This window comes from Mobula birostris, chromosome 10, assembly GCF_030028105.1.
Source record: "Mobula birostris isolate sMobBir1 chromosome 10, sMobBir1.hap1, whole genome shotgun sequence".
In the NCBI taxonomy this organism is placed as follows: domain Eukaryota; kingdom Metazoa; phylum Chordata; class Chondrichthyes; order Myliobatiformes; family Myliobatidae; genus Mobula; species Mobula birostris.
The window spans coordinates 38,781,071-38,806,499 of NC_092379.1; the positions used below are offsets into that span (position 1 = coordinate 38,781,071).

Sequence of the window (25,429 nt, forward strand, 5' to 3'; positions counted from 1 at the left end):
GCCTTACACCTCCTTTGGCAGGGACGTATTTCCTTCCTGCCACCCAATTTCAGTATAATTTGGTTTTATTGACGATAAGATGCTACCACCATGGTGGACAGGACCTTGTTTTAACTGAGTGGGTAGAAGTTTCTAGTTTAGAGAATAATCAGCCCCAAAATAGCACAGAAAGTGTGGCATTTTTGTTTTTAATGACATAAACTGAAGGTTTTTTGTGTGTTTTTAGTGAGGAAGGAGCAAAAGCCGAGGTGCATCATAGTCGAGTGGTGCTCATCGCTTACTCTCGGCTGTGGGGTTGAAGTGGCCTTGTCATTTACAAAGGCGTGCTCTTTTTGAGAGCCGTGTCTTGTCAAGCCTGTTGCTCTGCTTCAGGGCCATTTTGATTAATCTGGCGCGCAGAGGATTTCACTTGTTCGGAGGTGTTTGAGTTTTGTCGGACGAGAAGGTTGCTTTGGTAACTGTGTGCCCCTGCAGTCCACAACCAATGGCTCTGTTCTGCTCCAAGTGCAGGAGTCCCACATCTGGGGTTCACTTCCAGCCGCTTTACTCCCTGAATTAAAATTTTTTGTGGCGTCATTTGTGTAAACTTTCAGACACAGTCAGTTGTTTCAGAAAAAGAGAGGGCTGTATGGTGGGGAAATTCTAGGCAGCTTCTAGAGTAGGTTACGTGGTCAGCACAACATTGTGGGCTGAAGGGTCTGTAATGTGCAGTAAATTTCTATATTCTGTTGCTATCTTGAAGTATTTCTCAGGATAAAATCTGAATACCACAAATATTGGATTTTTGGGTGGTGTGGTGGAGATGCGTGTCTACCAAAGGAGGTGTAAGGCTTCCTCCTGCTGGTTTGCAGGCCACCCTTGGGCAAGGTGTAGCTCCTGCTTCGATACCATCAACCCCTCCCCACCGCCCCCGCCCCGATCAGGGTCAGGTGAAGCCATGGGATCAGGTGGTGGATGAGCAGCCGGTGCAGATCACAAGTCCTGGTTATGCGACCCCTGACGCCAGGTAGACAGTTTCTGAAGTGTATTGATAATGGGCTGGGGGTCACCCACCTTGTAAAGACACACACTGCCCAGAAGGCGGAAATGTCAAACCACTTCTCGAGAAAACTTTACGGAGAACAATCAGGGTCATGGAAAGACCGTGACCACCCATAGCATATGACACAGCACATAATGATGATGGGTTTAGCAAAATATTTTAGTAGCTTCCGATTTAGAAACATTAATTGCAAAAATGTCAATTTTTAGTGCTTGTATTTCTGCTTGCGAATTGTTAAGTTCTGCATCAATGGGCGACTACTCCTATGTGACCTTTAATTTTATTTTTTCTGCAGACTTTTCCACAGCTTGTGCTCAGATGACACGCCAGTGGTCCGCCAGGCAGCAGCATCAAAGTTGGGTGAATTTGCAAAGGTTGTGGAGCTGGAGTTTTTGAAAAGTGACATTATACCCCTCTTCACTTCCCTGGCTTCTGATGAGCAGGTATGTAGTTGTAGAGCAGACACTGGGGTGGCAGCGGGAAGTCGAATTGAAGTGGGTGGCCATTGGGATACCCTGGCTCTGTCAGCGGACCCAGAGAAGGTGCTCGATGAAGAACCGCCCCCTCCCCAACCCCATCTGTGTTGGTCCTCCGATGTCGAGGAGGCCACGGCAGGAGCTCCAGATACAGCGAATAGCCCCGAGAGGAAAGCACCGCTTCGCCTGCAAGAACTGTTTGCAGCCCTGAACGGAGGCAAATGGGCGAGTGTAGACCTTGTCTTGCTTTCGGGGAGAGCGGCGAGGATGAATGAGTGGCGTGGAACCCTGAAGGGTGGGGTGGGGAAAGTGGGGTGTGATTAGTGGCAGAGACCTCTTGCAGATAGCGGGGGATTGAGATTAGTCTAGGAGTCTATTGTGGGTGGTGGAGGCTACAGACACTGATGCGCTGGAAAGGCTTGTGGGGTGGGAATGCAGGTGACGTGGATGAAGGAAGCGTGGATTATAGTGAAGAAAGGTGATCTTATTCCCCATGGCTTGTCATGATTTATCTTCCTGAAGCTGCTGCTGTCACCTTGGCTTTATGTCACATGTGTATCAATTGCTTGTACTGAGGAGCCTCTGTATCCCACACGTCATGGCAGTGTGTGAAATAACGGAGAGCACTTGGCTCATTCCGGTCACAGGCTGTCTGTCATTCCGCTCACTGGAGCAATTGCATGATTTCACACCTCCCCCCCAACATTACCGTTTGCATTTTACTGTATGGATGAGCTGGAAGTGGGAAAGATTAGTACGGATGGTGTGTCCGTGGCAAAGAACTGAGTTGCGTCTGGTTAATATGTCTACGTACTCAATATGCTACGCCTTGTTAATGCCACTTCCTGCTTGCAAAGTTTCTGTTGTCGTAGTCTGCACCATCTGTTCACCTTTGTAACCGGGGTTCACAACCCTCTTTTACGCCATCGACCCCCTGCCATCAACCGAGGGGCCCCAGGTTGGGAGCCCCTGCTTTATAAAGTTCCTTTGTCCACAGCAGATGGAAGCGGTGCCTGTCAATCTATCGACATGATTACACCATTCCAGTACTCCAGCTGGAGATGCTCCTCCAAGAAGGTGGTTATCTTGAGGCTTTTGCCTGAAGAGCGAACTGTTTAATCAGTGTGTGTCCTTTCATATTCCTCCAACCTAAAGTATCCCGGGCAAAAGGCTTGACGCAGTCCGCAGTATACTCGTGTACTAAAGAGCCAGAGTCGTACAGAAATGGTACGCTGAAGGGGAGCTGGGATGGACACTTTGACCCTCACCTAGCTTCTGGTTAACGGTTGGACGTGTGCTCCTTGGTGTTGAGTAAGCTTCTCTTCTGGTTACTGTCCAGTGACTCCTGGAAATAAACCTTCACATCTGTAGCCAAGGAGATGTTCACACTTGCTTCAGGTTCAGACCCCACCAATGATGGCTAGCGCATCAAAACAAGGGTGTAATGTTCACATTTTATAAGGCTTCACTTGGAATATTGAAGGTAGTTTTGGGCCCCTTATCTAACAAAGGGTTTGCCAAGACAGGAGTGGGTTCAACGGAGGGTCACGAAAGTGATTGAAAGGTCCAGGATTGAAAGGCTTGTCGTACGAGGAGCGTTCGATGGCTCTGTGCCTGTACTCATTTGAATTCAGAAGAATGAGGGGGAGGGATCTCATTGCAACCTGTCAAATACTAAAAGGCCTCTAGAGTGGATATGGGGAGGATGTTTTCTATGGTGGGACAGCCTAAGACCAGAGGAAGCAATCTCAGAGCAGAGGTTTATCCAATTAGAATGGAGATGAGGAAGGATTTCCTTATCCAGAGAATCTGTGGAATTCATTGTCACAGAGGCAAAGTCATTGGGTATATTCAGGGCAGAGAGGTTGATAGATTCTTGATTAGTCAGGGCATGAGAAGTGACCTGGTTGAAGCATATAAGATGATGAGAGGTATTAATCGTGTGGATAGCCGGAGGCTTTTTCCCAGGGCTGAAATGGCTAACATGAGGGGGCATAGTTTTAAGGTGCTTGAAAGTAGGTATAAGGGAGACATCAGAGGTAAGTTTCTCACCTAGAGAGTGGTGGGTGTGTGGAATGCACTGACAACAAAGGTGGTAGAGGTGGATACAGTAGGGTTTTTTAAGAGACTCTTAGATAGGTACATGGAGCTTAGAAAAATAGAGGGCTATGCGGTAGGGAAATTCTAGGCAGTTTCTTGAGTAGGTTACTTGGTCTGCACAACTTTGGGGCCGGATGGCCTGTAAAGTGCTGTAGATTTCCATGTTTCGATGAAGGGATATGGGGAGAAGGCAGGAGATTGGGCTGAAGGTGAAATGGATCAACCATGATGAAATGACAGAGCAGACTCGATGGGCCAAATGGCCTAATTCAGCTCCTATATCCTACGGTGAAAAGTGACCACTTGGGTGATTAGCTTGGAGATTCACTGAGCAGAGAGTGGTGCTTCAAGAGCAGGAGAAAGAAAATTGATTCATCAATAAATTTTTGCTCTGTCATGACATTTGCTAATATACTAATCCAAGGAATGCTTCCATCAAAGGTTGCATGTTGATACACTCCAGTACTTGTATCCTGGGAAGATTCCAGCACACATTGCAAAGTAATGAAACCTGTTGCTACGTTCTAGGTGATCTGAACGGATATCATCTGGGAAACAATTGTTATATTGTCAGTATTTATTTTTATGATTTTTTTGATGAGATTAGTTCTTCCTAATGTTAACTTCAGTAAATTAATTTTGTTTTTTAATGAAGAACCAGCTCAATCCCGGTTTGAACATCTTTTTCACAGGATTCGGTGAGGCTGTTGGCAGTTGAGGCTTGTGTGAGCATAGCCCAGCTGCTGCCCCAGGAAGACCTGGAAGCGTTGGTGATGCCGACCCTCCGGCAGGCAATGGACGATAAATCCTGGCGTGTTCGCTATGTGGTGGCAGACAAATTTTCTGAAGTACGTGTTATTGCTAAAGCACAAAGTGCATCTCTTTGGTATGATGGTATGGTGCATTTATGTTTTAAAACTAGTCTTTAAGTTTTCTGTTCCAGTTGGAATCCCTTCTGATTCTGTCAAAAGTCATGAAAACACGATTAGTTCCTCTAATATAGTTTTAAAAAATCATTAAATCAAGCACCTGTGTATTTTTAATATAATTGACTGACATGCCAAAAGGTGCTGAGGTTTCTTTCCAGATTCATTTAATTAGCCTGTTTTTAAACATGGATCTGAAATAGAACAAAGTTGGTCTGAATTGAGCTCAGATCTTTTTCAGTGTATCTGAAGGATAATCCTGTGACAGGGGTTTAGAACAAACTTGTTGGCATAGTGCCAGGGATCTGGGGATTCAGCACGTGCACAGGTTGATGACACTGATATTTTTCACTTTTGACTGGAGGAAGTTAAGGGGAACTTCAGTTCTGTTTAAAAATGAGCCGAAAGGTTGAAAAGCCAGGACGATCCTCAGAGACTTTGACACTCAGGAACTTGAAATTACTCACCCTTTCCACAGTCCCCTTGATTAGGACTGACGTGTGTTCCCTTGACTTCCCCTTCCTGACGTCCACAATCAGTTCCTTGGTTTTACTGTCATTGTGGTAAATTTTGTGATGTAGTACATGAATTAATTAATTAAATTAAAATTTTGATGGACTGGACTTTGCTGGTTCCTTCCCACTGCTGACTTCACACAGACCGGGTATGGGGTAGGGAGGTTGTGATTCAACTTCACCTTCCTCTGGTCCACAATCAGTTCCTTGGTCTTACTGACAAAGTGCCAGATTGTTGCCACACCACTCAACCAGCTGATCTATCTCACTCCTCTTCGGCTCCTTGTCACCATCTGAAATTCTGCCAACAATAGTTGTGTCATCGGCAGATTTATAGCCCTGAAGAGCAGTCTTGGCCCGAAAGATCGACTGTTTATTTCATTTCCATAGATGCTGCCTGGCCCGCTAAGTTCCTCCAGTATTTTGTGCTGGGTTTCCAGCATCTGCAGAATCTCCTGTGTGTTTATGTTTTTTGAACCAGATGGTCTTTGTTCTCAGTATAAAACTTGTTGCCTCAGGCTTCCTCCTGGTGCTCCGGTTTCCTCGCACAGTCCAAAAGCATTCCGGTTAGTAGGTTAAGGGGTCATTGTAGATTGTTGCACAAGTTGGTGGGTTACTGGCGGTGCCGTTTGAAGGGCCGGAACAGCTTGTTGCGTTCTGTGTCTCCAATTAAATCTATGCCCTTTAGTCTTAGGCTTTCCCAGCCTGGGAAAACACTCGGATCAACTGAAATCTCCGTGCTTTTCTCACCACAATGTAATACAAATCCTCAAAATAAAGGCACATTGCCTACACAGGTTAATTGCAAACATTAACGATCAGGTTAACATTATTTAACAATTAAGAAGCATTATTTAATGATTAAATAACATTATTTAGTTGTTTTTTTTGACCTGAGAAATTAGCTGATTACAATTGCTCACGTTGTTGTCTGTGTACCATACTTTCGGATTCAGAGCCATCAACGACAATATTTTCTCAACTTTGCCTTTCTTTAAAAATTTAAAATTCTGTCTCTTAAGGCCAGGAAATTCCGGTCCCACCCCAAAGCATTGAGATTAAATCTTTCTGTTCTGTATGAGTGTAAAATCTGTACTGAAGCAGCTGGTTTATCTGTGGATATACTATCAAGGATAGATCATTACAGCTGTTTTACCTGGGTAACACTAAAGATTGCTGCTTCTAAATGGACACCATTTATCTAACCATTCCCTTTTTCTCCCCACTCATTTATTTCTTTACCAGAGCATGAGGTATCCACTCATTGATAAACATCTGAACACAATGGCAACATTTCTCTGGGTTTCTTTCCTCTTACCCCATGGCTTCACGTGACCCTGATTGGGGGGGTGGGGTTGGCTAAGCAGGTGCTACACCTTGCCCAAGGGTGACCTGCAGGCTAGTGGAGGGAAGGAACGCCTTACACCTCTCTTGGTAAAGATGTATTTCCACTCCGCCACCCATGATAAAATTGAATAATTCAAAACGGTAAACCTGATCGAAAATTAAAGCAAATTACAGATGGACCAGTGTTCAAAAGCACACAGAAAACACAGCCATTTTGTCAGCTTAGGATTATTACCCTTGGAACAGGCAAAGACGTTATATTGTCTGTCTTTATACGATAACTAACCCGTGTTCAAAAATAAGCTCCATATAAGGTAACACACACAAAAATGCTGGAGGAACCCAGCAGGTCAGGCTGCAGCTATGGAAGTGAATAAACAGTCGACGTTTTGGGCCAAGACCCTTCAGCAGGACTGGAAAGGAAGGGGAAATATGCCAGAACAAGATAAAGGTTGCCAGAGCACTTGTGAAATTGGCACCAACCCATTATTGGAAAACAATTGCATTAGAACGGTACGGAGTTTATTGTATTTATAAAGTTCTGCTATCATTGCTAATGACAGACCATCACAAAATGCACTTTCTATGCTCAAGATCACATATAAACTAATCTTGCAATGAAGTCTGTAGCTAAGGTACAGTTCAGATTTTCAATTTTGAAGTTCATATTTTCAGAGTACATACATGTCACCACATACAACCCTGAGATTCATTTTCCTGTGGGCAGACTCGGCAATTTCTATAGAATAGTAACTGTAAACAGGATCAATAAAAGATAAAGTACAAATGCAAATATAAATAAATAGCAATAAATAACAAGAGTATGAAATAACAAGATAAAGAGTAATTAAAGTAAGATCATTGCTTGTGGGAACATCTCAATCGATTAAGTCTACTTATCCCCTGTAGTTCAAGGGCCTGATGGTTGAGGGGTAATAACTGTACTTGAACCCGGTGGTGAGAGTCCTGAAGCTTCTCTACCTTCTACCTGATGGTTGAGGGGTAGTAACTGTTCTTGAACCCGGTTGTGAGAGTCCTGAGGCTACTGCACCTTCTACCTGATGGTTGAGGGGTAGTAACTGTTCTTGTACCTGGTGGTGTGGGTCCTGAGGCTTCTGTACCTTCTACCTGATGGTTGAGGGGTAGTAACTGTTCTTGAACCTGGTGGTGAGGGTCCTGAGGCTCCTGCACCTTCTACCTGATGGCAGCAGCAAGACGAGCGTGGAAAAGAAAGATGGTGTTGTCTTTGTGATTCCTCTGTTCACGTGTTAATGCACAGATTGCTGCTATTGAAACCCGCTCTATCTTTGTTACTCATTTGGTTTCTCTTGCCTTTAAAGCTTCAGAAAACCGTGGGTCCTGAAATTGCGGAAAATGATCTGGTTCCTGCTTTCCAAAACCTGTTGAAAGATTGTGAGGTTGAAGTGCGAGCAGCTGGGGCCAACAAAGTTAAAGGTTGGTTGGGAACTCTCATTCTTGTCTTTTCCATCCGGTTTAAGATGTTGTTGCTGAAGCACAGTGACAACTTTCTGGCAGCAAAAACAACTATCAATTACTTCATTAATAGACTCTTGTTCTGGGCAATGACACTGCAATCTGTGCCTGTAAGTTTCCTAGTGGAGATGAGCCTTTGATCCAGCTGTACAACCTGGCATTTTGCAGTGCAGTCCTGAACATTATTTGCTTCCGTTTCTTGTCTGCTCAATTTGTCTTTTTTTCCTGCGCATTGTGTGATTGATGGTTTTCTGTTTTTAATGGGTTCTGTTGGGTTCCTTTGCTTTGTGGCTGCCTGTAAGGACACAAATGTCAAGGTTGTGTATAGTACACATGGTGGTTGCACATTTTGTCCGACGATGACAGGAAACCTGTGCGGGAGAGTTTTTAAAATGGAAAAGCCTTTGCACTGTGGCAGTTCCACTCTCTTGGCCTCAGAAGTCCGGGTCCAGTGGTATGAACAAGCGCCAGAAGAAACTGGGGTCTTCTTGTTTGCAGTGGATGACCAGGACGTTTTCTGTGTCTTTTCATGCCCCTCGTTCTCCACGGAGTGATGCAGAGCCACCTTCCTGGCCGTTGGGCTTTACTGTAGATCGCACCCGCCCAGTCCGCTGAGGCTGACTTTGCGTGCTAGGACTGGCTTGTCCCAATCTCACCGGAGTATGAGACTGCTGTCACGTGCAAATGGCTGCTTGCAGCCACAGGGGAGAGATGAGTGTCCGGTGGGGAGCGAAGGTGAGTGAGCTGCCCCGGAATGGACACGACAAGCCCCTTCACCAGAGGTGCGACCCCTTCCCTGGACACCCCTGAACTTTGAACTCCTGTGAAAGATGTAAACAAGGTTGAAAGAATGCAGAGAAAATTTATAAGGATGTTGCCTGGTCTGGAGGACCTGACTAAGAAGGAAAGATTGAATAGGTTAGGACTGTATTCTTCAGAATGCAGAAGATGAGAAGAGATTTGATGGAGGTACAATATTATGGGGGGGTATGGATGGGATAAATGCAAGCAGGTTTTTTCCACTGTGGTTGGGTTGGACTACAACCAGAGGTCATGGGTTAAGAGTGAAAGGTGACAAATTTAAGGGGAACATGAGGGGAAACTTCTTCACACAGAGGGTCATGAGAATGGAACGAGCTGCCAGCACAAGTGGTCCATGCAGTTTTGATTTCAATATTTAAGAGAAGTTTGGATAGGTACATGGATAGTACAGATATGGGGCGGGGGGGTGGTTGTGGTCCTGGTGCAGGCAGATGGGAGTAGACAGTTTGAATTGTTCAGAATGGACGAGAGGGACCAAAGGGCCTTTTCTGCACTGTGCTTTTCTATGACTCTATTTAATGTGGTACCACATATCCAGGTGACACTTCTCCAAGTGAGAACAGCATGCCAGCATGCCTCCCCTTTGGCATCCTGATCTGATCCCAGAACTGGATGACAGCAAATGGAAAGGAATTGTGTGCCACTTGACTTCATGTTTCGATGGTGGCTGCTCCTTACAAAGTGCACTTCATTGCTTGTGCAGAGTCTTGAAAGGTTGTGAGATTGTGAAAAAGAGTGAGTGGTGTTCTTTACGTTTGTACCACTGACTGCCTAACCCGAGGCCCTCCGTTGGTCAGGGTCCACCATGGATGTTACGTGCAGCTGTCTACGTGATACGTAAGCCAGGGCAGTATGATATGGAGAGTAAGCTGTTGCCCATGTAGCAGGCTCCCCCTCTCCACGCATCTGATGAATCCAAAGAATCGGCAGAGACCGATACAGTTTGGTACCAGTGGCGTCGCAGGGGTTGACAGCGTTGAACTCAACGTAGGACTGCCTCGGAGAATCCGGCTCCGGATTTTTCCCTCGGGGTTTACTCCTGTGAGTGGGTATAGCCGCAAGGCATTGGAGGTTTGAGATCAGAGTCTTCCTTTTCCTAGATGAGCTGCTAACCATGAGCCCCATCTGACCGAAGTGACCAGTTTTGAAGTGTCAGTGACCTGCCTTCTGCTGTCAGTAAGCCACATGCAAAGGCCAGGAGCTGGACTTGGTGTGAGAGGCTGTTTGAGGTGCATGCCATTAGGAGCATTTAGTCTGTGGTGGGTGCTTGTCCCCATTACTGCCCCTGGCCATGACAACCTTAAGGAATCATTGACTGCCTAATAAGCTGCATCTTTTCTCGTGTACGTGTCACTTGATCGGATCTTTCATCAAAGAAACTGGGGTGGATGTTGGGCCACACAGCCACACCACTGTCCACCGATTGTGTCTGCAGAAACACATCATCACATAGAGAGATAAACTGGAACTAGAAACTAGAGCACATCATAAACCTGAATGAGTCGAAATCTACTTCGATTAAAGCATGCTCAGGTACCATCGGCCGACAGCATCGGGGGAGAGAGGGAGATTCACTTGAGTGTGAGGCCCTTCCTTTGGGAACAGCCAGTGAGAGGCTGCCACAAGCTGGCGCCTTCTCCAGCACAGCCAGCGAGAGGCAGATAGACGGCACTGCATACTCGCTGGCCCTGCGCGCCTGACTTGATTTCAATCTTCTTCAGCGCTTTAATCGGCGAGAGGTGGAGGCAACCGTGGGCTTATGAAGCACTTGGAAACAGCAAAGTGCCCGATCAGCCCAAAATCGAGTCACCAGATTGGAGAGGACAGCCTCTGAAGTAAAACGAAGATGCGAAAGGGATTGCTTCATGAACCGTCCTTGGTAGTGTAATGTGGATTCCCTACTTTCGAGTAAGCAAGCTAGTAGACAAAGGTAGAAATATTGTGAGTTTGCTTCCCAGATGGACCCACTTCATCCACAAAATCTGGCTCCAATCATGCGTTTTGAAAAGGAATGCATGAGTTATATTTAGCCTTTCAGATTGTGGTAGTTTAGTCATGGATTCTGTCTTCATGCAAAGGGGAGCTGGCCGGGATAAGTATCGCAACATTAGTCGTCTTGGCCTGCCCAGTTTCCATAAATCAGATGTTTCAAGTGAATTGTGATGTGCTTGCCAAAGTTCTTTGCCAGTCATCTTCAGTAGCTGGTACATTAATGCCAACTCATTGAGTTAATTTGCACCAGAACAACTTGGCCGACACCATAGAGGAGGAGTGGGCCAATTTGATACCTCTGAATATCTATTTAGTAAGATTACAGTGCAGAATAGGTACACTGAGCCACACTGCCCAGCTATCCCCCAATTCAATCCTGACCTAATCACGGGACGATTTACCAGTTAATGACCAGTTAACTTATGAAATGTGCACTCGAAGGAAACCCATACCGTCACAGGGAGACCGTACAGATGTGCCAGAATTGAACCTGTGCTGTCTGACTCTTGATGTTTACACTGTATGTGCTGGCCTTGCTTTTCTTGTGCGACTTAAATTGTGCTTCAGAACGTATGTTTTCTCTTGCCACTATCTTCTGAGAAGATACAAATGTTAAGGCAGATGCTTTTCAGCAATTGCTTAATCTGTTAAACTTTATTGATTTATCATTGTGGTGAGAGTGTGGAACGAGCTGCCAGCGCAAGTGGTGCGTGCAAGCTCGATTTCAACGTTTAAGAGAAGTTTGGATGGGTACGCAGATGGTAGTGGTATTGAGGGCTATGGTCCAGATGCAGGTTGATGGGAGTAGGCAATTTAAATGGATCGGCACAGAATACATGGGCCATTGTTTTGTTTGAGAATAACTCTCTTAACATGCAGTACTCTATCTTGCAGATTTCTGTGAAAACTTGCCAGTAGATTGCAGGGAGACTGTCACAATAAGTCACATCTTGCAGTATGTTAAGGTAATATGCCTTCTCAAATTCTTGGCTAGTTATACAGTCTATCTAAAATTAATGTAGCAACTCATCTCATTCACTTCAGGAAAAAGTCCCTCAGTATTTTGGGTGGGCCTGAAACGAGGATTCAGGCACCATTTATCAGTGTGAACTGCTTGTAACTGGAAAAGCTCAGTGTCCAAGCATGAGTCACATCTTGCCCCCTCTCCCGTCCCATCCCCCTCTCCCGTCCCATCCCCCTCTCCCGTCCCATCCCCCTCTCCCCCTCTCCCAAAGGGCTGAGTTCTGCCGAAGGGTTTTGGACAGAAATGTCGACTGTCCTTTTCTCCATAGGTGCTGCCTGGCCTGCTGAGTTCCTCCAGCATCTTGTGTGTGTTGCTGGTTTTTTAACATGGTGTTGGCTGCCTGGAGTGATGGTGGAGGCAGATATATCGGGGACTTTTAATGACGTTTAGATAAGCACACGAATGTGAGGAAAGCAGAAGAATATGGACATCGTGTAGATTAGATTGCCCACTTGATTAGGAATTTAAGTATAACATTGTGGGTTATAGGGCCGGTTCTGTTCCATGATTTATATAAACTAGAATATCAAACTGTAGAAGAAATTATTTAAGAATGATCCGTGACTGACCAGGTGGATCATAAAAACGTGGAGCAGGATGGCAACATGACTGAGATATCTAATGACAAACAAGAGAAAATCTGCAGATGCTGGAAATCCGAACAAGACACACAAAATGCTGGAGGGACTCAGCAGGCCAGGCAGCTTCTATGGGGAACAGTACAGTCGACGTTTCTGTAGGTGCTGCCTGGGCTGCTGAGTTCCTCCAGCATTTTGTGCGTGTTGACTGAGATATCTGTCTAGGTTTTCATTTAATCATTTTATGTGTTTCTTTTCCAGGAATTCACCAGTTATCACAGTCTCTCCTGCCAGCCATTGTAGAATTAGCAGAAGATGCCAAATGGAGAGTGCGCCTTGCGATAATCGAGTACATGCCTCTGCTTGCAGGGCTGCTGGTGGGTGGTTTATTCTAAAATGTTTTTATAGTCTATTAGCAATGCTTCCATATGGATGATTTGCAGAATGGAAATGACTGCCTATATCAAATTGATACTTTAGTTTAAAGACGGAAATAACTTTGAACATCTTCTTTCCTTTTGCACCAGAAGCAAATGTGCGATAGTAGCAATTATACTTGTAGCCCAGTGACATGGGTAGTCTTAATTTAGACTTGGGGCTCCCAACCTTTTTTTTAATTGACCATTAACCAAGCAGGGGTGGAAACCCCTGGTTTAGACCATCAGGTTTAGACCCCTGTTTAAGGACTGCGGACTTTGTCAGACTTAGGGATTTTATATTCTGTTTTTATATTGCCTGTTTCTTTTCATTTTGTTGTGCGAGGGGAGGGTGTTTGGGGGTAAAATGTTCTGTTGGTTTTTGTGCGGGGGGTGGGCTGGGGTTGTTGCTGTTCCATTTTCTGTGTGGAGGGAGGGGTGGTTTTGGGGGGGGGCTGATGATCAGGATGCCATTCAATGACTTTCATGTTTTTTCTTTGTTTCATGGCTATCTGGGGAAGACAAATCTCAGAGTTGTACATGATAATAAGTGAGCCTTTGGCCTGCACATCAAACAGATCCAAACAGAAAGGGCAATAAACTCCATACAATCAGATGAGGGGGTGACAACGGTTGTCGCAGAGGAAATAAACAATATCTTTTTGAGATTTTACCAAAATCTGTACAGCTCAGAATATTCAGATTCAGCTCCACAAATACAAAAGGAATTTCTCGACTTGTTAGAATTTATGCCCCTGGATGAAACGTCCTTGACCTCGCTGGAGTTTAACTCAGAGGCTAACGAATTGTCTGCAGCTATAACTAACATGAAGGGAGGGAAAACTCCTGGGCCCAATGGAAATTCCGATTGAAATATATAAAATCTTTAAGACTAAACTAATACCACCTCTGCCTGATATGTATCAGGAGTTATTTGACACTGGATCCCTTGCCCCCTCTCTTAATATGGCAGCAATTACACTACTGTTAAAACCTGGAAAACCACCATCCCTTTGTGGATCTTATAGGTCAATCTCACTTCTGAACAATGATCTCAAAATTCTCTGTAAGGTATTAGCTAGGAGGCTGGAGCCACTGTTGCCAAAAATGGTCCACCCTGACCAAAATGGATTTGTAAGGGAAGGCAGGGCTTCCACAACATTCGAAGAGTGCTTAATATACTTCATGAAAAATCTGGAAGCTTTGGCACACCATTGGCTCAAAGGAGTTAGCAAACTGTACTGGTAAGGAGCGAAAGATGAAGACGGCTAGAATGCAAATGTGGCAAGTTGGCATGTTCTACTAGAAATTCGAGGGGTTATTTTATCAACATTCTTTTTATTGTCAAAACCTGTTTAGGGAGTGGAGTTTTTTGATGAGAAGTTGAACTCCTTGTGCATGACGTGGCTGGTGGATCACGGTGAGTATAGCCTTGATGAATCATTACTTCTGTTGAACGAAAGTCCTTCAAAGTTGTCAAAGTCATCTTCCTGGTGCTTCCATGATGCTGAGTGACCCTACCAGGTGCCTAACCAAAAATCCTTCATCGTGCTTTGTCACATCCTCAAAGGATTGGGTCAGGCTCAAGACACGACATGCCCCTCACAAAGCCATGCTGACTCTCCCGAACCAGACTATGCTTCTTGTAAATCCTGTCTGTAAGAATCTTCTCCTGTAATTTGCCCACCGGTGAAGTAAAACTGACTGGTCCATAATTCCCAGGGTCATCCCTACTCTCTTTCCTGAACAAGGAAATAACATTTGCCAACTTCCAATCATCTGGTACTTCCTCCGGTGAGGACTGGCCAGTGAGGATGCCCAGATCGTCACTAAAGGTGCAGCAATCTCTTCCCTTGCTTCCCGTAGTAACCCTGGGGTATATCACATCTGGCACCCGGGGACTTATCTATCCTAGGGCTTTTCAAAATTCCAGAACATCCTCTTTCTCAATGTTAACATGTTGTAGCATATCACTGCCCTCGCAAGCATCAAGGTCCCTCACACTGGTGATTACTAAAGAAAAGTATTCATTGCGGATCTCCCCCAAAGTCCTCCACTCCAAACATTTTGCCTCTTTTAGCTCTGGCCGGCCCAGACTCTCACTCTGGCCATCCTCCTGTTTTTCAAGTATGTTTTCCTGAATCCAACTCACCAAGTCCTTCTCGTGGCCCCTCCTAGTTCTCCGAAGTCCATTCTTCACTCCCTCCCTGGCCACATTGTAACCTTCTGGAGCCCAGGCTGATCTTTGCATCCTATGCTTCTAGACTAGCTGTTGCGCATCTCTTGTCAAGCATGGCTCCTTCATCCTTCTGTTCTTTCCCTGTCTCAGTGGGACAAAACTCTGCAGAGCTCCATCCAAGTGAAGCCCAAAACGACTTCCACATTTCAATTGTGTGTTTCTGAGTGCATTCATCCCAGTTTGTACTCCCAGGTTCCTGCCCAATGTCCAATACCATCATAGTTCAAACACCGGCGCCCCCCTCCCCCCCAGTTATTACTGCTGCAAGCAATCTTGTCGTACTCTTGTACACATGGCAACAAGAAACAGACTTGACTTTGACCGATACGTTTAATTATTCCAGAATAGCATGGAACAGGCCCAACGAGACACACCGCCCAGCAACCAGCTGATTTAACCCTTGCCTCATCACAGGACAGTTTACAATGACCAATGAGACTACTAAGCGGGACGTCTCCAGACTCTGTGGGGTGTTGGGGGGGGAATCTGAGCACCCGGGGTAGACACACGATCCACTACGGTTCCTTGCCTCTTATTCCAAAAGCAGCGGAGCTGCAAATCTGAAATAGTAACTGAAAATTCTGGAGACACTCAACAGAGCAGGCCAATGAATGGGCAGAAAGTCACAGATACAGCTGTGCATCTCCCAACGTGATCTCATGCCAGCTCATCCACACCTTTTTTTCTGCCCCCTCTGTGTACAAGTTCTTAATCCTGCCTACGTTTCCAGAAGCCGCCTGTTCCATCTGCAGTGCCTCCCTGGTTTTCTTCTTGCCTGGTGGTCGAAGCTATGCTGTACTCAAGCCGGCTTTGCTCAAGGCAACATCACTCAGGTCCTGTGTGTTTTGTAAATGATAGTTCTCTTCGTTCTCTTGGTGTAAGCGAGTTGTGGTATTTAATTGATGCCAGAAGCCTCTCCTAAGACTTGGGCCACTCAGGTGTACTCTGTGTGTCACCCACCGTACTATCTCTCAGCCATTTAAATGGGAGCTTTCAAGCTGAGCTTCTGTACTGTTGTCAGTCAAGATGTAGTTTATACTTGCAACTGTTTGCAAGTGATATTCACATCCTTATCATTTTTATAAATGAATGGCAGATGAGGATTTTTTCCCTGTGCAAGTAATTTCCCAAAAATGGCAGGGCTGATTTTTCTTTAAAGTAAAGTGCATTTTGATTAAAGGCCAATAAAATTAACAACAAATTTGATTTGGACTGTTTTCCTTTTAGTGTAGGTCCCTTTTACCCTGGAATCTGAATATTGCAGTTAGGGCTTGAACAATGACTAATTATTCAATTACAATAATTAGTAATAAATAATGGTAACCTATTCGAAGTATTTTTTAAGTATCTAATGGGGCGACACAGTGGCGTCTGGTTAGCGCAACACTTTGCAATTGGGTTTGATTCCCACTGCCACCTGTGAGAAGTTTATAAGTTCCCCGCGTGACCGCGTGGGTTTCGTCTGGGTGCTCCTGCTTCCTCCCAGAGACCTACTGGTTGATAGGTTAACTGGACATTGTAAATTGTCCTGTAATTAGGCTAGGGATAATCGGGGGGTGGCTCGCAGGGCAAGAAGGGCCTGTTCCACACTGTATCTCAATAAAAAATCAATGATAAATAAGTATATTAAAATGCTACTTTCCAAGTGCATAATTTCCTCCACTGTGTGTAACTTGGTATGGAACAGGTTGACACTTTGAAGAAGGTGGTACGAGCATTTCATTTTGGAACTTTGTATTTTATCAGCAAGGTACATATTTGAAAATCAAGTAGTAACGGCGATCAGATCATTTCTTGACCTGTGAATGCTGTCTTGCAGTGTACGCCATTCGCGAGGCCGCGACCAACAACTTGACCAAGTTGGTGGAGAAGTTTGGCAAAGACTGGGCAGAATCCACCATTGTGCCGAAAGTACTTGCCATGGCCAGTGACCCCAAGTATCATCTAAGGCGTATGTGACTTTGGTCCCGCAAAATCCGTGAGGTTGGGATGTCTCGCCTACCCAAACCCCGGTTTGTGTGAATGTTGTGTGATTTACTGCCCCTGGCAATCGCCTGTCAGCAGAAAATAACAGATTGTTCACTACATAGAATTATTCAGGAGTATATTTAAGAATGTTAACTTAAGCAAACAGTTATTAAAGGAAAGAAAGAGAAAAAAACAAAAAGGGCCCATTCTACTTAAAAAGTCACGTATACAGTGGAGCTGAAATCTTGAACTTCTCTGTAAATCGCGTGCTGGACCTTCCCTCCATCTGTGTGAAAGCACACAGCACCTTCCGAAGGTCACTGGAAATCCATCTTGAACAAAGAGGCTTTCCCACGGGATTATTGGTCCTTCCTCCTCGAAGCCATTCATCTGCAGAAAGCACCCTCATCGTCCACCATCTTTTCTCCTGTCTTCTCCCAGCTCCCGCCAAACAAAGACCTCTCTGCCCAGCATTCTCTAGCACCTTCTCCCAATTCTACCATCCTGATTGGATGACACCTCATTCCTGAGCTCAAAACCAAACAGGCTGAAAGCAGAACAGATTGCTCTTACAGAACTGCTAAAATGAAATGCCTACAGCATAGCAGTAAAAATCTGAACCAGGGCATTGACTCTGACTGGGTGAGAACCCTGGATCACCCACCCTAACTGCATTGTGGGTGCACCCACACCTCAAGGGCTGCAGCCCACCACAAAGGAATTAAATACCACTTCAACCTGTGATGCCCACACATTCCTTGGAGGAATATGCAAAAAGAGCTTTAAGTAACAGTGTACAGGTAGTCCCTAGGAGTGGTCACATGTGACAGCTCTCCCAGTATTCAGCATGAGGTACAGGAGCAAGGATATCAGAATCAGGTTTAACGTCACCGGCATAATGTCGTGAAATTTGCTGTCTTTGTGGCAGCAGCACAGTGCAACGCACAATAACAGAGAAAACTGTGAATTACAGTAAATATATAAAATAATAGTGTGGAAACAGAAATAAAAAGTAGTGAAGTAGAGCATGGGTTCAGTGTCCATTCAGAAATGGCAGAGGGGAAGAGACTGTTCTGGAATCGCTGAGTGTGTGCTTTCAGGCTTCTGTGCCTCCTTCCTGAGGGTAGCAATGAGAAGAGGGCATGTCCTGGGTGGCGGGGGTCCTTCACCATGGATGCCACCTTTTTGAGGCATCGCTCCTCAAAGACGTCCTGGATACGAAGGAGAAAGGCAAAACACAGTTGTACGAGTTATCAGGTTATAGTAGTACAGAACCTCAACCTCTCTGATATCAGCAGGAACGATTTCAAAGGGAATGGCCCAAAGCAGGGGGGATCCAGGAAAACTTTGTGAGAAACAGAGTGAGAGAAGGATGAAGGGTCTCGGCCTGAAACGTCGACTGGCCTGCTGCGTTCACCAGCAACTTCTATGTGTGTTGCTTGAATTTCCAGTATTTGCAGAATTCCTGTTGTTTGAGAGAAGGACATGGCTGGAAAACTCAAACAGGGCAAGAAGCCGATGTATTAGGAGTCTTTAGTGGGGTTGGAGACGGATATGTTTCCAAGGCCTGATGAAATGTATCCTTGGCTGTTATGGGAAGGAAGGGCTGAGCTCCCAAAGTCTCTTCGAGAGTTCAGTGAACCCCTCTCTCACTGCTCCCCCTCCGTGATCGCTGCTTCCTTTCGATGGGAGTCAGTGAAACCTTCTCTCACTCTGTGATATCTGCTCAGCTCTTTACTTCATCCCTCCCCCCTCCTGGTTTCACCCAGCACCTTGTATTTCTTTCTCCACTCACCTTCCCCACCCCCCCCCAACTTTTAAATCTACTCATCTTTTTTCTCCACTCCTGCCGAAGGGGTGATTCTGTCGGCCAATCTGAGTTTCTTGGAGTTACGGGTGTACTCATGCAGCTGGTGTTGTCTACAGGGACTTCGGAAAATCTTTTGACAAGGTCCCCAAACGAGCAAGAGACCGAGGGATCCGAAGTAACTTCACAAATTGGGTTCAAAGTGGATTTGCTGATCGGCTTTTGTGATTACCCCGTGGCATACCACAGGAATCTGTGCTGGAACTCTCCTGTAAATGATTTGGATGTGGCTAGAAGTTTAGCAGATGACATAAAAATGTGAGCTTTGTCTTGCGGTGTTAGTGCTAATGATGGTGCATTGGTTAGTTGGCAAACTAGGCAGAGCAATTGTACCTCGAACATAGAACGTTAAAGCACTGTGTTAAAGTGCTGTGCTGATCTTTAAACCTACTCTGAGATCAATCTAACCGTTCCCTCCTACATAGCCCTCCATTTTTCTATCATCTGTGTGCCTATCTAAGAGTTTGTTAAATGCCCCTAATGCATCTGCCTCTACCATCACGCCTGGCGGGGCATTCCACACACCCACCCACTCTGTGTGTGTGAAACAAAAATCTTACCTGTGTACCTTCCTCCAATCATCTCAAAATTATGCCTCTGGTATTGGCCATTTCTGCCTTGGGGAAAAGTCTCTGGCTGTCCACTCTATCCACACCTCTCATCCTCCTTCACTCCAAAGAGAAAAAGCCCCAACTCACTCAACCTTTCCTCATAAGACACGCTCTCTAATGCAGGCAGCCTCCTGGCAAGTCTCCCCTGTGTCCCCTCTAGATCTTCTCCATGCTTCCTATGACAAGAAGGAAGAAAAAGAAAATATTTAAAGTAAAACTGGATAGGTATATGGACAGGAAAGGAATGGAGGGTTATGGGCTGAGTGCAGGTCGGTGGGACTAGGTGAGAGTGGAGTTTGGCACGGACTAGAAGGGCCGAGATGGCCTGTTTCCGTGCTGTAATTGTTGTATGGTTCTACAAGTCACTTATAAATCAATAGCATCATAACATTTTAAGTAACATTTGGATATTAAACACACAGCACGTATTTTCCCCGCATGAGCATATAAAATCATTGCAACACACCAATATCGCTGATTCAGTGGGAGCCCTGGGCTTGTTTCCCTGCAACAAGACGGTCCTATCACGGGCTGATGGGAGTCAGCGATACTCGAACGGGGTTCCTTATGTCCAGTCTTTTCCGCAATTTAGTTTTCGTTGCATTCATTGCAGAGATATGTTGGAAATGGAAGCACCGTTTTCAGTGCTTTCATGGCTATCTCAGGATATTTAGCCTTGACTTTGATCCAGAATGTCGCCAGAGATGTTATGTCAAACATACTTTTCAGCCCGCCGTCATTTGCAAGCTCGAGGAGCTGATCTTATTCCCATGCTGACATGGATGATGTGCGAGTAATGACCTCGCGTGTGTTCAAGCTGAACAGTGGGTGAGAGGGAATGAGGAAAGGTGCAGCGACTCCTATCGCCAAATCATGTCGTTTCCTCGCGGCCCGGTAGCACATGCTTTGTGGCTTGGTACTGGTCCGCAGCACGGTGGTTGGGGACTGCTGCGCTAGGGAAATTCTAAGCAGTTTCTAGAGTAGGTTACCTGGTCGGCACAACATTGTGGGCCGAAGGGCTTGTAATGTGCTGTGAATTTCTATGTTCAGAAACATGTGGTTAAACCTCCCAGCCCTCTCGTGCTTTCCCACTTATTTCTGCCTTCTCTGCTTACCGGACGTGCCTGTTCAGTGAGTTTGACATAGAATTCTGAGTTAACACCTGCTACACTAGTATCCTGTGTCCCAGCCCTGCTGCCTCACCAGCTTAAACCCTCCCAAAGTGCTCGAGCAAAGGTATGGATAAAAGGGACACACAGAGGCGGTTTCCAATAGCGCAAGAGTCTGGGGCCAGAGGGCACAGCCTCAGAATAGAAGGACGTCCCTTTACAGCAGAAGTGAGGAGGAATTTCTTTAGCCAGAGGGTACTGAATCGGTGGAATTCATTGTCACAGAGGGCTTTGGAGGCCAAGTCATTGAGTATATCTAAAGTGGAGGTTGATAGATTCTTGATTTGTTAAGGGCGTGAAAAGATAAGGGAGGAGGCAGAAGAATGGGGTTGGGAGGAAAAATAAATCAGCCATGATGGAATGGCAGAGGAGACTCATAGAAACAAAGAAAATCTACAGCACAATACAGGCCCTTCGGCCCACAAAGCTGTGCCGAACATGTCCTTACCTTAGAAATTACTCCGCTTACCTATAGCCCTCTATTTTTCTAAGCTCCATGTATCCATTCAGGTGTCTCTTCAAAGACCCGATCGTTTCCGCCTCCACCGCCGCCTCTGGCAGCCCATCCCACACACTCACCACTCTCTGCATAAAAAAAACTTGCATTGAAACATAGAAAACCACAGCACAATACAGGTCCTTCAGCCCGCAAGGTTGTGCCGAACATGTCCCTACCTTAGAAATTACTCGGCTTACCTGTAGCCACCTATTTTGCTAAGCTCCATGTACCTATCCAAAAGTCTCTTAAAAGACTCTATTATATCTGGCTCCACCACCGATGCCGGTAGCCCATTCCACACACTCACCACTCTCTGAGTAAAAAACTTACCCCTGACATTTCCTCTGTACCTACTCCCCAGCACCTTAAACCTGTGTCCTCTTGTGGCAACCATTTCAGACCTGGGAAAAAGGCTCTGACTATCCACATGATCAATGCCTCTCATTATCTTACACACCTGTATCAGGTAACCTCTCATCCTCCATCGTTCCAAGGAGAAAAGGCCGAGTTCAGTCAACCCATTCTCATAAGTCATGCTCCCCAATCCAGGCAACATCCTTGTAAATCTCCTCTGCACCCTGTCTGTGGCTTCCACATTCTTCTTGTAGTGAGGCGACCACAGTACTATAAGTGGGGTCTGACCAGGGTCCTATATAGCTGCAACATTACCTCTCGGCTTCTAAATTCAGTTCCATGATTGATGAAGGCCAATACACTGTATGCCTTCTTAACCACAGAGTCAACCTGCGCAGCAGCTTTGAGCGTCCTATGGACTCGGACCCCAAGATCCCTCTAATCCTCCACACTGCCAAGAGTTTTACCATTAATACTATATTCTGCCATCATATTTGACCTACCAAAATGAACCACTTCACACTTATCTGGGTTGAATTCCGTCTGCCACTTCTCAGTCCAGTTTTGCATTCTATCAATGTCCCGCTCTAACCTCTGACAGCCCTCTACACTACCCACAACACCTCCAACCTTTGTGTCTCAGCAAACTTACTAAGCCATCCCTCCACTTCCACTTCCTCATCCAGGTCATTTATAAAAATCACGAAGAGTAAGGGTCCCAGAACAGATAACTGAGGCCGACCTCCATGCAGAATATGACCTGCCTACAACCACTCTTTGCCTTCTGTGGCAAGCCAGTTCTGATCCACAAAACAATGTCCCCTTGGATTCCATGCCTCCTTACTTTCTGAATAAGCCTTGCATGGGGTACCTTATTAAATGCCTTGCTGAAATCCATATACACTACGTCTACTGCTCTTCCTTCATCATTGTGTTTAGTCACATCCTCAAAAAATTAAATCAGGCTTGTAAAGCACGACCTGCCCTTGACAAAGCCATACTGACTATTCCTAATCATGTTATACCTCTCCAAATGTTCATAAATCCTGCCTCTCAGGATCTTCTCCATCAACTTACTGAGGTAGGACTCTTTGGTCTATAACTTCCAGGGCTATCTCTACTCCCTTTCTTGAATAAAGGAACAATATCGGCAACCCTCCAATCCTCTAGAACCTCTCCCATCCCCATTGATGATTCAAAGATCATCACCAGAGGCTCAACAATCTCCTCCCTCGCCTCCCACGGTAGCCTGGGGTACATCTCATCCAGTCCTAGCGATTTATCCAACTTGATGCTTTCCAAAAGCTCCAGCACATCCTCTTTCTTAATATCTACATGCTCAAGCTTTTCAATCTGCTGCAAGTCATCACAACAATCACTAAGATCCTTTTCTATAGTGAATATGGAAGTATTCATTAAGTACCTCTGCTATTTCCTCTGGTTTCATACATACTTTCCCACTGTCACACTTGATAGGTCCTATTCTTTCACGTCTTATCCTCTTGCTCTTCACATACTTGTAGAATGCCTTGGGATTTTCCTTAACCCTGCCTGCCAAGGCCTTCTCATGGCCTCTTCTGGCTCTCCTAATTTCCTTCTTAAGCTCCTTCCTATTAGCCTTGTGCTGTGGTAAAGGAGATAGAATTATGATCACTATCTCCAAAATGCTCTCCCACTGAGAGACCTGACACCTGACCAGGTTCATTTCCGAATACCAGATCAAGTACAGCGTCTTCTCTTATAGGCTTATCTACATATTGTGTCAAGAAACCTTCCTGAACACACCTAACAAATTCCACCCCATCTTAAACTCCTTGCTCTTGGGATCCACCAATCGATATTTGGGAAATTAAAGCCTCCCATCATGACAACTCTGTTATTATTACACCTTTCCAGGATCTGTTTCCCTATCTGCTCCTCGATATCCCTGTTACTATTGGGCGGCCTATGAAAAACACCCAGTAAAGTTATTGACCCCTTTCTGTTCCTAACCTCCACCCACAGAGACTCCGTAGACAATCCCTCCATGGCGTCCACCTTTCCTGCAGCTGTGACACTATCTCTGATCAACAGTGCCACGCCCCCACCTCTTTTGCCTCCCTCCCTGTCCTTGTTGAAACATCTAAAACCCAGCAGTTGAAGTAACCATTCCTGTCCCTGAGCCATCCTAGTCTCTAATGGCCACCACATCATATCTCCAAGTACTGATCCACGCTCTAAGCTCATCCGCTTTGTTCACAACACTCCTTGCGTTAAAATAGACGTATCTCAAACATTCGGTCTGAGAGCATCCTTTCTCTATCACCTGCCTATCCTCCCTCTCGCACTGTCTACAAGCTTTCTCTGTTTGTGAGCCAACCCCCTCTTCCCTAGTCTCTTCAGTTCGGTTCCCAGCCCCCAACCATTCTAGTTTAAACTCTCCCCAGCAGCCTTAGCAAACCTCCCTACCAGGATATTGGTCCCCCTCAGATTGAAGTGCAACCCGTCCTTTTTGTACAGGGCACAACTGCCCCAAGAGAGGTCCCAATGATGTAGAAATCTGAATCCCTGCCCCCTGCTCCAATCCCTCAGCCACGCATTTATCCTCCACCTCATTAACCACTGACATCTCCTCTGTACCCACTCCCAAGCACCTTAAAACTATGCCCTCTCGTTCTAGCCATTTCAGCCCTGGGAAAAAGCCTCTGACTATCCACACAATCAATGCCTCTCATTATCTTGTTCACCTCTATCAGGTCACCTCTCATCCTCGTTCGCTGCAAAGAGAAAAGGCCGAGTTCACTCAACCTATTCTCATAAAGCATGCTCCACAATCCAGGCAACATCCTTGTAAATCTCCTCTGCACCCTTTCTACGGCTTCCAAGTCATTCCTGTAGTGAGGCGACCAGAACTGAGCACAGTACTCCAGGTGGGGTCTGACCAGGGTCCTATATAGCTGTAACATTACCTCTCGGCTCTTAAACTCAATCCCACGATTGATGAAGGCCAATGCACCGTATGCCTCCTTAACCGCAGGGTCAACCGCATAGCAGCTTTGAGTGTCCTATGGACTCTGACCACAAGATTCCTCTGATCCTCCACAGTGCCAGGAGTCTGACCACTAATGCTATATTCTGCCATCATATATGACTCGATAGCCGAATTCCGCTCTTGCGTCTTATAATCCTGGTTCCCTCTTGGCTCGGGTCACCTTGTCATGGAAGAGATCCCAGTGATGCTGTCTGCTCTGCACCCACACTTTGTACATTTCAGCCGTCCTGCCTTCCTGTTTCTAAACTCGCTCGTACATGGCAGAAGGGGTAGTCCAGCGATTACAATACACCAGCACTTCTTCTTTACAACTTGTCTATTGATCTGTAAATCTCCGTTGCAGGACCTCATCTCTCTCCTTGCGGGTGATCATTGGTGCCAGTGTGGACTATGCCTTTTTATCATGGGGCAAAATACATTCTGAGCGTCGCACAAATCAGATCGATGATCTTTTCTTCAGTCTTGCTTCGTGAAGTTCGGGGCTGTGAATGAACGTTTGCATTTTCTGCTGTTTTTTTTTAGGTGTTGTCTGAAGCCTGTGGCCAAGAAATCACAGCAAAGCACATGCTGCCGACGGTTCTCCAGATGGCAGGCGATCAGGTGGCAAACATTCGCTTCAACGTGGCTAAATCATTGCAGAAAATAGGACCGGTTTTAGATGCCAGGTAAGTATTTGAGTTGGGGCTTATAACCCGGCCTGTGGAGAATGTTTCACCTCCAGTTTGGAATGGAAATTGAGACGCCACTGTGGTGGCATTTAGTGATGGAGTCGCACCGTCTTTTGTACCCACAGGTCCAATCCGGCCAAGACCACCGTCTCCGCCGGTCCCATCGTCCCAGGTTCTCAACCTGGGGTTCATGGACCCCTAGCGTAATGATCCATGGCACCAAAATAGTTGTGCACCCTTGCTCTAAACCTTTCCTGCCCGCGTACCTGTCCTTATTGAAGTTGTTAATGT

General features: G+C 45.8%; 1 protein-coding gene across 1 annotated transcript in view; it reads left to right on the forward strand.

Moving 5' to 3' along the window:
* Nucleotides 1-25,429, forward strand: part of LOC140203603 (serine/threonine-protein phosphatase 2A 65 kDa regulatory subunit A beta isoform-like) — an 83,511-nt gene that overhangs the window by 23,058 nt on the left and 35,024 nt on the right. The window contains exons 6-14 of the mRNA XM_072269651.1: nucleotides 1,338-1,485; nucleotides 4,311-4,466; nucleotides 7,747-7,861; nucleotides 12,578-12,693; nucleotides 14,092-14,152; nucleotides 16,791-16,922; nucleotides 18,866-18,924; nucleotides 24,993-25,135; nucleotides 25,264-25,341. Of these exons, the coding sequence (XP_072125752.1) occupies nucleotides 1,338-1,485; nucleotides 4,311-4,466; nucleotides 7,747-7,861; nucleotides 12,578-12,693; nucleotides 14,092-14,152; nucleotides 16,791-16,922; nucleotides 18,866-18,924; nucleotides 24,993-25,135; nucleotides 25,264-25,341 (1,008 nt within the window). The remainder of the gene's footprint in view (nucleotides 1-1,337; nucleotides 1,486-4,310; nucleotides 4,467-7,746; nucleotides 7,862-12,577; nucleotides 12,694-14,091; nucleotides 14,153-16,790; nucleotides 16,923-18,865; nucleotides 18,925-24,992; nucleotides 25,136-25,263; nucleotides 25,342-25,429) is intronic.